This window comes from Trachurus japonicus, chromosome 7 (genome assembly GCF_045865225.1).
Source record: "Trachurus japonicus isolate A0001 chromosome 7, Traja_1.0".
NCBI classification, from domain to species: Eukaryota; Metazoa; Chordata; class Actinopteri; order Carangiformes; family Carangidae; genus Trachurus; species Trachurus japonicus.
Window position 1 is genome coordinate 1,126,013 of NC_140913.1, and position 12,874 is coordinate 1,138,886.

At 42.7% G+C, this 12,874-nt stretch overlaps 1 protein-coding gene across 2 annotated transcripts in view; it reads right to left on the minus strand.

Annotated features, from left to right (window-relative positions):
* Nucleotides 1-4,527: 4,527 nt before the first annotated feature.
* Nucleotides 4,528-12,874, minus strand: part of mfn2 (mitofusin 2) — a 43,346-nt gene continuing 34,999 nt past the window's right edge. The window contains exons 13-19 of one of the 2 annotated variants that reach the window (XR_015036124.1): nt 9,328-9,430; nt 7,011-7,231; nt 6,744-6,899; nt 6,398-6,594; nt 6,137-6,271; nt 4,763-5,443; nt 4,528-4,645 (exon numbers count right to left, since the gene is read on the minus strand). Coding sequence is in view for 1 of the 2 variants with exons in the window: in XM_085780716.1 (XP_085636842.1) it covers nt 5,374-5,443; nt 6,137-6,271; nt 6,398-6,594; nt 6,744-6,899; nt 7,011-7,231; nt 9,328-9,430 (882 nt within the window). In the remaining variant the exon portion in view is untranslated. Of the gene's footprint in view, nt 5,444-6,136; nt 6,272-6,397; nt 6,595-6,743; nt 6,900-7,010; nt 7,232-9,327; nt 9,431-12,874 lie in introns of both variants that reach the window. The other variant, XM_085780716.1, reaches the window with a different exon arrangement.

The window sequence follows — 12,874 nt, forward strand, 5'->3', positions numbered from 1 at the left end:
ACAAAATAGTCAAACTCAGCAATAAAATCATAGGTCAGGAACAGGAGCCACTCATCAACATCTACAATACTCAGGTCAAGAAAAAAGCCACACCGATTGCCACAGACACAACACACACACACTACACAGCAACTACAGCCTACTACCATCAGCACGCAGATACAGGTCACTCCCACTCCGGACAAAGAGAGCATCATCCAGTTTCATCCCCACCTCAATCCGACTTCTTAACACTTAACTCCCACCAGAACTTTTTTCCTTTTTAATTAACCTGTTTTAAACTAATTTTTATCCTTGTATGTGTCCTTTGTTTTTAGCCTTTGCTGTGAGTACTTATACTATGTGTGGTTGTAGGAATATGTATTATTATTGTGTTGGGTATGGTTGTGGTATGTATGTGTGGATTGTTGTTTTGCACCTGCACTTTTGATGTCCTTCCGCAACGAAGTTCCTAACGGAATAATAAAGTACTTTTGAGTTTGAGTTTGAGTTGAGTTTGAGGGTAAAAGTAAATAAGAAGGCCCAAGACCGTTAAGACACTTAAAAACTAGTAAAATAACCTTAAAATCGATCCTGAAGCGCACGGGGAGCCAGTGCAGCGATTTTAAAACAGGTGTAATAGCCTATGCCCCCACATTGTTTCATAAGCTGTCTTTTTACTTTCTTGCAATTGTAGTTTTTTTTCTCAAGTCTGTTTTGTTTCTGTTTTATTCTACGCTTGATCTCCTTGTTTGTAAAATGTTAAAGCAAAAGTAAGCGATCCGGTGGTTTTGTCTAACTTCCTGTCAGCAGATGGAGTTAGCAGTCCCCGCCCTCGTCCCTATGTCACCACGCGCATCCCTTGGCTGCACACACAGAGAGGACCGCCCCTTTATGCCGTTCTCTCTCCTCATTGGATAAAGGTTGTAGGATACAAGGAAAGTTTTCTCCTCGGCTTACAGCAGAGCAGAGTGACTGACAGACCCGTGTTTCAGACCAAACACTCTATATAAGTGAATGCTGTCGGAAGATATAACTATTTAAGACTTATATTGACACAAACATTCCGCTTACTTCTGCTTTAAAAATGAATAAAAACATAATTGAAAAAAAAAGTGTAATAACAATATAATTTACGTAATATTTGCTGTGTTCAACCTATTTAGATGTTTTGCTGTGGAGCTGAATTCACTGTCTTATTATCAACTTATTTTCAAGAAAACAATCACTCATGTTCAATTTGTCACACGAGTCCATTTCTGGCATGAACATATATTACTGTTTTATAATAAGGATGACTGCTTCACACTGTCTGTCTCTATCTATCTATTTGATATCAAAATTGATACTCTCTATTGCCGATAGAGAAACATAGTAGGAAGATAAAAGAAAAATTCCAAGGCACTCTCTTAAACTCTAAAATGCCTTTATTGAATCCTCGATCCCCTTTCCAAAGAGCAACTCTATTTTAAACGAGTCCACGAAGCGCTCCTTTTTTTGAACATTTTTTTAGAGAAACATAGTATTTCATCAAAAGAAAGAGTAGGCCTACCTATTTATCAGAATATTTCCTCTGTGAATGTGGCAACATTAGCTGATAATTATTTTATGTGGCTCTAGTGAGAGTGATTTTGAGAAATGCAAATTCGGAAACTATAATTACATCATTGGCAGACAACTGTGGGAACAGCTCGTAAAACCACATGGATTCCAACCTCAGGAGCCTGCAAATAACTTATTTTTTTGGTCATTTCTCATATTTTGGGGGCCAGAAGGCAAGACAAACACCAAAATGTTTAAGAGCCTTCAAAAAGTTATAATTCCATCATATGTCCCCTTTATGGTAACATGTTTTGAGCATGTCAAATGTGTTATTTGATACATTTTTGAAATTTTTTTAACCAACTTGTAAATTAGCTTGCACACTACTGAGGTTAGCATATAAAGCTAGTCAGCTACCGGTAGCTATTTAAGACTTACTGACTTAAGGCTGAGATAAAATATTAATCATTAGATGGAAATCAGAATTTGTCCCAATTAAGTGGTAAAATGTGTCTATAACAAGCCACCTAATGGCCATTTTGAAATGTCAGGTGTCTGTTTTCCTCCCACCAGAAGCTTCCTTCATCAACTCTTGTTAACATTTCCATGTTTCCCATATTCTGTTGTAAACTGTTTTCTTGTCTGTAACAACATCTATTGCACGTCTGTCCGTCCTGGGTGAGGGATCCCTCCTCTGTTGCTCACCCTGAGGTTTCTCCTATTTTTCCCTGTTAAAAAGGTTTTCCATGGAGTTTTTCCTCAGTGGATGTGAGGGTCTAAGGACAGAGGATGTTGTTATGATGTCATGTAAAGCCCTTTGAGACAAACTGTTTGTAAAAACGGGATATACAATACAATGAAATGCAAAACCAGCTTCCGGTTTTGACCATAGATGACGTTCGGAAACTTGTGGATACTGAGGGCAGACCTGAATCTTCACTCTCTGTAAGACTTTGAACGGTTGCCAGTCCTGCAGACTTGAACCTGACTCTGACTCTTGATGTCATTCTGCCACCTGCTGGTGAAAAGCTCACAGGGCTGAGCTTAAAGGGATAGTTCACCCTAGAATGATATTTCGCTCATTATCTACTCACCCTCATGTTGACTAAGGGCTGGAAGAAGTTTCAGATTCCTCCGTGGCTTCTCTGAGTTACAGGGGGTCTCGGCATAGCAGTGCATGTCCATATAACGGTTGCAAAGGGACACCGGAGCTCTTCGTAAAAAAACACACACAAAAAAACATCCAAATACCTCCATGATGCTCGTATGTAATGTCCGTCTTGTGCTGAAGCCCCAAATTGCGTAATTGTCCCGAAAAAAATTAAATAAGTCTATATTTTAAGCTTGTTTGTAGCGGAAGCTTCTCGAAGCTCCTCTTCCTGGTCCGTCCAAATCTCGCGTGATTTGCGCCGGCGTCAGCATGCGTCAGTGCGGTTACTGCGAATCACGCGAGATTTGGACGGACCAGGAAGAGGAGCTTCGAGAAGCTTCCGCTACAAACAAGCTTAAAATATAGACTTATTTAATTTTTTTCGGGACAATTACGCAATTTGGGGCTTCAGCACAAGACGGACATTACATACGAGCAGCATGGAGGTATTTGGATGTTTTTTTGTGTGTGTTTTTTTACGAAGAGCTCCGGTGTCCCTTTGCAACCGTTATATGGACATGCACTGCTATGCCGAGACCCACTGTAACTCAGAGAAGCCACGGAGGAATCTGAAACTTCTTCCAGCCCTTAGTCAACATGAGGGTGAGTAGATAATGAGCGAAATATCATTCTAGGGTGAACTATCCCTTTAAGGAAACACTGAGCTACGGTTCTTAACTGTACAGAGGTGAGGTGATGCATGTTTCCTGGATCTCTCTCTCCTTTAGTTTCTTGATGGGTGTTTCATATTCTCCAGCTCAGTTCATCTAATCACTGAGTTTTTTTAATAAGAACCTAAAGGGAGATTTTCAGAATGATATAATCGCTTGATGACAACTGATCAAAGTTCATTCACACTGAGAGGCGAGACCACAGCATTCATATTGGTAGAAACACTCTACACTGTTGTATTTTGTTTTATGTTTGTGTGACTTTTATTTATTTTAATTTCTTTACATACACACATTTTAACAGGTGAATAAACTACAGCAATCTCTGCATGCAGGTACCTCCACCTTCCAGGAGACAAAACAGCCTTGTCAACTTCTACAACTTCTAAGAAAAAATAAAATCAAAAGCAGCAGCTCAGTAAAGTGCACGTCTTCACTCTGATGAAGTGTTGTGTGGCAGCCCCTCCTGCTCAAATGGCAACAGACTATGGCTTTAGTCAACCAGGACTCACACTGTAGTGTGGTCTCTTTGTTTCCAATTGAAAGGCAGATGATTAAATTATATTACATACACATATCAGAAAGGGGGGCTGCTGCTGGATTTGGCCACACTTAACATATCCATCATACGTTGCTATATTATCAATATTAATATGTTTATGCTATATAATATTATATGTAGCTGAGGTTTCGGCCAAACCAAACACACACTCAACAACGGTGTCAGTTTAACAGGGGGAAGCAAAGATGAAGGTCTTTCTAGTGAACCTGACATTACTACTTGTCTCCTAACTCCACACAGATGTTTTACATATGAAAACATCCAACTGAAGGCGTCATAGCAGATGATCTGGTGATGATACGTCAGTCACAGCTGTTGTTTCACATAAACACACCAACATCTGAGAGAATCCCTTAAATGTGGTTCTTAAAAAGGACAGAAGCTCAGTGTAAAATTAATTCAGTGCTCTAAATATTAAAACCAACTAAAATCATGTATGATAACTGGCTCATCACATGATTTTAGTTCATGAGTGCATCTTGTGATATTTTGTGTTCTGATGCCACAGCTCCACTTGTAAGGCCAGGAACAGATACGCAACAGAAAATAGTCCCCAACAAAAGCATTTGTTCCTCTTGGATTCATAAAGACTGTAGACTTGCAGTGTCTTTGAAGGATATACGTTTTTGTTTTTTTGTTTGTTTTGTTTTAAGATTCATGTGTTTAGTAGGAAGGAGTGCTGCTGCAGCTGGAGGCCACAGAATGGTGGGAGGTGGGAGGAAACATTAACACGCTGTGAGTCTAGATTTCCCTCTGGAGTCTGCTGAAAGAAGGAACATTCAGAGTGGGACTGTTTGTGTTTGTTCCTTCACAGCCTGAACCTCTGTTCACCGTCACAGGGAATATGACAGGAAACACACTGGTTGTAGTTTAGTGTCACTCTGTACTGAGGTCAGATCAGCTGCACTGAGCTTCATGAAAGAACTTGTCAGTCCATCAGTGTCTGTACCAGTGTCGTTAACATAACTGGACTGAGATCAGTTCTAATACATGTCAATAACTGGAGGAATAAATTAATTTGCATGTCTTCTGGTGGCTGACCCTTTGTATATTCACACCAAATCAAATCATCAGGTTCAACATGTCTGAGGTGGGATCAAACAGGGGCTGGCACCAGTCACTTAGAGCAGCAGTGAGGCTGCAGGGAGTCCAGACTGTTCTGGAGTCAGATCCAGCTCCAAAGGTTAGACAGACTAGGGGACAGCCTGAGGGGACATGCTGTTCTGGGATCTGTGTTGAGGCTCCAGTTTAACATCTGGCCCTTTTTTGATTTAAATGTTTTGAGTCAGCAGGCCACAGTAGCATGTGCACACACCTGGACCCCGCCACTCATGTCAGACTGTCTCTGTTCCTCTGCTTGTGGACACTGATGATGATGATGATGATGATGATGATGTCGTCTCTCTTCATCCTCAGAGTGTAGAAGCAGCTCGGGGAAACGGCTGCAGGTCTTCAGTGTGGCGGCTGCTCTACTTGCTGTGGTGGAGGTACTGCTGGGTGAACATGTTGAGCTCACTGTCCAACCAGCCCGCCTTGTTCCTGACACAACACACAACACACTTATCATTTACCTGGATTAAATTGATTAATCTAAATTCATTCTTTAGGATGATGTTTAAAAATTAAACAGGCAATTAAAGTACAGCGCTGCCATGAGTTCTCTTTACACATACGTAGGTCAAACATCTTAATCTAAGTTTCTGTTTCAAAAAGAGTGGACTGGAAGTGGTTATTCTGGATTTTAGCATGCAATCTCAAATAAATCACAGACTACAGCAAAGTCTGCCAGAGACGAATGGTAGAAAAGCAACAAGTGGCTAGCATTAGCACAATCATTTCCCCATAGTACGCCATCTGAGAAGAAAAGGTCCTGGCAGAAAGACATAACCGTACACTGGTATTTAACATCACCAATCATATGTTACTCTATGTAAAGCTGACAGCTACCAAGTTTTAAACTTATTTCCATATTCCTTTGTCTTCTGTAGTTTGTTTGTGGGGGGGTGAAAAGTAGATTGAAGTCTTAAACTGGGTGTAGTGTAATAAAATTTGATTGTATGAAATCTGTATTAGAATCTTTGTTTCATACGCTGACTGTTAAAATCTCCCCTGGACCAGGTGTGTGTGGTGACAGTGAGGACAGTGCGACACCCTTTTCAACATGAGCAGGTGCAGGCAGCATCTAGAGCTTTACTCTGGTCCTGCTGTCCAGCTCTTTAAGCATGTGCTTACCTCAGCAGCTTAGCCTTGCTCTGCAGACTGTCCAACAGCTCGATTTTCTTGTTCATGTCTGTGATCTCATCCTCCAGGTTCTGGCGGGTGACATCTACCTGCTGGCACAGCTGAGAAAACACACCAGCCAACTCCCTGGAGACAACAGCAACACAAACACACTTAGAAAACACATGTTAATGTTCATTTATGTTTTCAGATCAGGCACCACAGTCTCTGAAGTGCACAGTCACAGTGTGTGTGGTCAGTTAACATGCTCACTGCTGGACTTGGTGGCTGCAGTTGGATCCAGTGTAGCTGACGATGAGCTGCAGCTTCTCTGTGGCGTAGTCCACAAACTGTCTCTTGAAGGCTCTCTCCTTGGCCTTGGTGGTCCAGGTCAGCCGCTCATAGATGTAGAGGAGACCATAGAGGCCCACTGACAGAGCGATCAGCCGCCAGCCCACCGCCTTCCAGATCTACACACACACACACACACACACACACACACACACACACACACACACACACACACACACACACACACACACACACACACACACACACTCAACACGCTGAGCAGACGGTGTTGCATGATGGCAGCTTGTGTGTGTCTGCATCTCCTTACCACTCCACCAACCACAAGGACGCCCATGGAAGTACGGGAGGTGAGGGAGGCCAGACCCGTCACCATGGAGACCATCAGCTCCTCCTGGGTCATGGAGCTCTGTGGGAACGGAGGCATGCTGGTGCTGACCGGGGTCAAGGCCATGGGCCTGGGGACCTGCAGGAACAGCTCAGAGTCAAGACCACTTCACTTGGAGAGATCTGAGTGAATGTCTACCAGCACCGCCTCATCAGCCAGCTGCTTCCACAGCGGTCAGGGAGGGCTTACCTGGTCGTTGTAGCCCATCAGGGCCCTCCGGGTGTTCTTGGGCCCCAGGAAGCGGTTGACCAGCATGGTCCAGCCCAGAGAGAAATGGAAGCCGATGTCTTCCTGAAAGTCACTGCACAGCTTGTCACAGGCCAGGTCGTAGCTGAGGCTGAAGCACTGACGAACAACCATCTTATCTACCTGCTCTCTGACTGGGCTGGGCAGGAGAGGCTTCAGACCCTCTGTGGGCACACACACACGGCTATATATCACACTACACATATAGACTTTAAGCATCTTTTCAGCTAAAGAAAGTGTAAATTCACCTCTTTATCCACCACTATCATGAGTATTAGCTGGTTCATGATAAGCTGCTGATGGTGCATCTAACACACTGGACTACAGAGTGTCACATCAGCAGTGTTGTGTTCATAGTTCAAATCATGAAAGGATGCTGTGCAGTAGGGCTGAACCATTTGGAAAATGTATCTAATAGGGATGCACATGATTAACCGTTTACCGATAACAAGAACTTTGACCGATTAATACTATCGGTTATTTATTTATTTTATTAGCTCCTATGTCGTCAACTCATGGGGGCGTGTCGACACGTGCAGAGTTCGCGTGCCTTCAGTCATATTTCCCAGCAAAAAGTTATACAGGAGGACTGACAGTATGTGCAGCAGCAGCCCCAGTGAAGGAAGGTCAGACAATAAATGTAGCCTACATGGACATAGACGTGAATCACCTGTAACTACGGCGCTGAAAAAAAAAAAAAAAAAAAGACGACGAGGACGTCGCTGCTCTCCAGCCTGTTCACCTGCAGCTCCACAGAGGAGCTGTCAGAGGAGCTCTGCTGCTCCTTCAGCCTGGTGTTTGGCTGCACTTTATAAAAACAGTTCTACATTGGACGATCGAACCTCCCTATGAGTGCGATCAGCTGAGACAGAGCACACTGATCAGCTGTCGCGGCGCACGTGTGTATTTAACGGCAAAAAAAAAAAAAAAAAAAATTGGAGCCATACATTTTTTTTTTTTTTTTTTTTGGCCGTCGGTTAACGAGCGTCGGTTATCGGTCAGGAAAAAAATTCTAAATGTGCATCCTAGTATCTAATTACGATTTTTTTGACCAATATTGCGATTTAATATGCGATTATTTTCCTTATTCAACAGACAGAAACAATAACTGTTCTATATTACGACCAACACAATATTTGATTCATAACACATTAGAGTTTTTTACAGGCTTGTTGCATGTAAACGTTGATATAAAACTCAGTAACCAATCACAAGAAAGCTCCCTGTGTGATGTTCAGGGACAGTTCAGGACAGTCTGAGGACAGAGAGCTTTGAGGTTGAAGTTTATATTAAAGGGATAGTTCATCCAAAATTCAAATTTCACTCATTATCTACTCTTGTATTGAAGCCCCAACATGCTCTTCCTGGTCCGTCCAAATCGCGTGAGATTCCGGCAGAGCAACACTGGGAGCTTCCGCTACAAACAAGCTTAAAACATAGACTTATTTAATTTTTTTCGGAACAATTTCTCATGTTGGGGCTTCAATACAAGAGGGACATTACAGACGAGCACTATGGAGGTATTTGGATGTTTTTTGGTGTGTCCTTTTGGACGAAGAAAAGTGAGCTCCGTTCGCAACCGTCATATGGACATGCAGTGCTGCACGGAGCCCCGCTGTAACTCAGAGAAGGCACGGAGGACTCTGAAACTTCTCCCAGGCCTTAGTCCACATGAGGGTGAGTAGATAATGAGTGAAATTTGAATTTTGGGTGAACTATCCCTTTAATGAAATACACCATGAGACTGTGACAGGTCTCTGTACATCTTCACCACAACTCACATGTTCTCAGCTCCACCGCCACGTGCTCTTCGCGTTTTTTATAAAGCTCCGGTAGCGACCTGGCTTTAATATTAATATTTATTTATCGGTCGGTCATCGGCATTTTAGCCACACAGCGATCGTACGTCGCCCCATGAAGTCACAACAGCACCGAGGCAGGTTCTGCTCACCTGACGCTGTGCAAAGAGTAGTTCCACACAATGAAATACTGCTCCTCTCCAACATTAAAGTTTCACTAGTGCTATGATTAGCTGAGCCTGACGTCAGGAACAGTGTGGCGATGTTGCCTGTAGGGCTGACCCAAAAAATTTGAAGCTTCGAAGCTTCGTTCGTTGCCATGGCAATCGATCATGAAGTCCGTGATCGATTTTTTTCCCCCCTTTTTCCTTTAATTGCAAATGCAATTAAAGGTTCAGCCCGACTGCAGTGACAGCAATAGTTCACCAGTGTGTGTTGGTGGCATGTGTAACCAGTATTACCGATCATGTCGGTCTGTGTGGTCTGCAGGGCGCTGGTGATGGAGGTGGAGCACCTCTCTGACATGTTCTTGCCAAGACCCTCCTCTACATGCCGATGAAGCTCCTGGAGCAAAACAAGACAAATGTTATGATAAGAAACAAGGGGGAAAAGTACAGCTTCTGACATTGTGTTTCCCTACATGGATACATAAGACTGTATGTGTGAGACGACCGGTGGATGTTCCTCAACAAGCCACACAACTCATCTGTCCAGTGACTCTGCATTAGTGTGATGTAACAGCGTTGCCGTTCCTGCTCACACAGGTCCCACACAATATCTAGTGTATTAAAGCAGAAGTAAGCGATATTTTTGTGTTAATATAAGTCTTAAATAGTTATATCTTCCGACAGCAATCACTTACATAGAGTGTTTGGACCGAAACACGGGTCTGTCTGTCACTCTGCTCTGAGCCGAGGAGAAAACTTTTCTCGTATCCTACAAGTTTTATCCAATGAGGAGAGAGAACGGCATGAAGGGCTGTGTGTGCAGGGACGAGGACCAATAGATCCACGACGAGGGCGGGGGCTGCTAACTCCATCGGCTGACAAGACGTTATGGTGCGTTCAAGGCAACTCGTAACTCGTGTTTTTCCGACCTGTGAAGTCGTACCAGTTCGATCTGGTACAAGTTCACGGGTCGGAAGTTACGAGTGGCCGTTATAGTGACTTTCCCAGGTAAAGCAGGTCGGAAAAACACGAGTGGGTTGCCTGGAACGCTACAAAGTCGTAAGTCGTGACGTGAAGCTGTAATTTACGGTTTCAAAAGCCTGCCTGGAACGCAGCATTAGCCAAAACGACCGGATCGCTTACTTCTGCTTTAACAATATCACAATGTTGTATTTGCACTAATTCAGTTGTCATCAACTCTTCACACCCAGGGATGCAAACAGGTCAGGACCAAAAAAGAGAGGAATTAACAAATTAACAAATAATTACATTACAATATCATGGAAAAGTCAATTTCCAGTAGGCTAGTTCAACCCCAACCAAGTATTGGGTGCATATAGATGGACATAGTTTTCAGAAGGCCAACATTTCTATATTAAAAATGCTTAAGTAAAAAATTAAAATTAAAAAAAAAAAAATAATAATCCTTTGTAATATTTTAATTTTGGAGATACTGAATTTTAGATCTTCACTGAATGTTAGTCATAATTATTACTATTAAAATAAACTGAATAAATAAAGACATGGGATGTTTCATTCAGTGTGTAATGGACATATAGGCCTATATAATGTGTTTGTTTCACTTTTTTAATTGAACACATTCTACATCGCGGAGGCGACGTCTTTCCACTCAGGGCTTCCTGCACCTCTGAAACGGGGCAGAGCTCCGTGGGAGACACCTGCCTGACACAGCAACTTAGGGAACCGTGCATCGAATGCACGCGGATACGCGCCGCTTTGGGTAACGAGCGCGCACTTCGCGCATCAACATTGGAGGTAGGCTGTTATCAGTAGGCTATAATCAGAGACAACCATGAATGAGTTCGCCTCAGTTTCACGTGATTGTCACTGTCAGCCTGTTAGAAAAACATTTTACTGACCCCAGCTGAGACCCCCTCCCCCTCAAAAACAAAAACTCTTCGGATCTGAACGATTCACACAAGTCACCTAACTGGTCATGAGAAAAGCGAGTTTCGCTTTTCGGCGCGCTGTTTGCATCCCTGCACACCTTTCTCCATGCTCATGTGTACAGTATTCTAATATCAATAAAACTGTCACATATTTTTCTGTTTCCATTCTAAGACAAAGGAACAAGTATGAACTACTGAGAGAAATAAAGAACTACCTAGAGCTGGAGATTCAACAAAAACTCAAACTGACTTTTAGAGCCTTTAACTGATATAATCCTGCTCTTGTCTGTTATTTCAGTTTTCCCCTTTTCAGGGCTTGAAGCAGGAAAAAATCCTGTGCCTGAAAATTTTTTACGAGGGGGGGGATTTTGAAAATTTGCAATCTAAATGAATTAATCTGGTGCACTTTGGGAGTATCAATCACGTAACAAAACATAAAATTTTAGTTGATTTGCAGCATTTTTAACAATGATTATTTAGCTTTTCAGCCAGCTGTCTCTTGAACTCGGGGGCAAGGCTGTAACTAGTGTGGTTGTTGGAAACCGATAATTTAGCATTATATTCTCTAAACTGCCAGCAAGTCAGTCAATTTTTTTTTTTTTTTACATGGATTTTAGTATAGCATTGAATATTGTTTTTTTTTCAAGGTGGTAGGCTACTTAACCAAGACCAACAGACTAGGGATGCAAATCACAGTAGCATAAACTGATTGTTGAACTCAGCCTGATGTAAACATTAATAAAACTCAGTAACCAATCACACAGGCAGCTCCATGTTGTCCCTGTGTGATGTTCAGGGACAGGTCAGGACTCTGAAGACAGACAGCAGGGTTTCCCGCAGCGCTTTCCTGTTAAGGCGGCTGCCTTAACAACAAAGAGCTGCACACCACAGAGAAGCGCGCATGCATAACAGCAGCGCGTGTTGAAAGCGAAACTTAATACGGCACGGCGCAGTGCGTCCCCCGTCAACAGATCCGCGTCCCCCGTCAACAGATCCGCGTCCCCCGTCAACAGATCCGCGCCCCCGTCAACAGATCCGCGCCCCCCCCCCCCCCCCCCCCCCGACAGGTCAGACACCACCTTAACTAACACATTTTCTGGGGGAAACACTGGACAGCTCTGGTTGAAGTCCTATAATAATGAAATTATTGCACCGTGAGACAGTGGGTACCCCTTGAAATGCGCAAAACCTAAATATCGAAATTAAAAACTGGTAATGGAAACACCTACATTTCGAAAAAAAACTCTCAAATATCGCTACAATTTTTTTACGTTCTCATGAGGTGGTTTTTGAGACGTATCGATACGAACTTATATCGCAAAAGTGTAATGGAAACACTTCTTTCGCTTTTCTACACGTCACCGGAGTTGTGTGTGTCCACGCTGTGTTGGTTTATGTAACTTGAGGGGACAAATGAACCACATGTTTATTGTCATGCATTTCTGACCTGGGCATTGTTTCTCATTAAATAAGAAAAACCTTTCCTATCATTCCCCTTTTCCGTGCATGGTTGAAGGAGATTGGCTCGCATCCACGCTCCCACTCCCTCCTGCGCCGACATGTCACCTTAAGTCACATAAACCAGTACGGGTGTGTGGACACAACCACCTATATTGTTGTCAGCGCCTCATCACCGCTGGTGTTTAAAAGGCTCCGTTCTTATGGAGTTATTTTTGTCTCATAAATATCTGTAAACGCACAGAAGGTGATCTACAAATGTTCCTTGGTTTGCACACGTGTTTTGCTATCCACAAAGGGTGATCTACAAATGTTCCTTGGTTTGCACACGTGTTTTGCTATCCACAAATACAAATTTCTAATTTGTAACTTGTATTTTGGTTTTTACAAATAAATGTGTATTTGTAAATATATTGTATATTTGTAAATGTATAATTTTCCATTTGTAAAAACAAAAAAGCCATTTGTAAAAC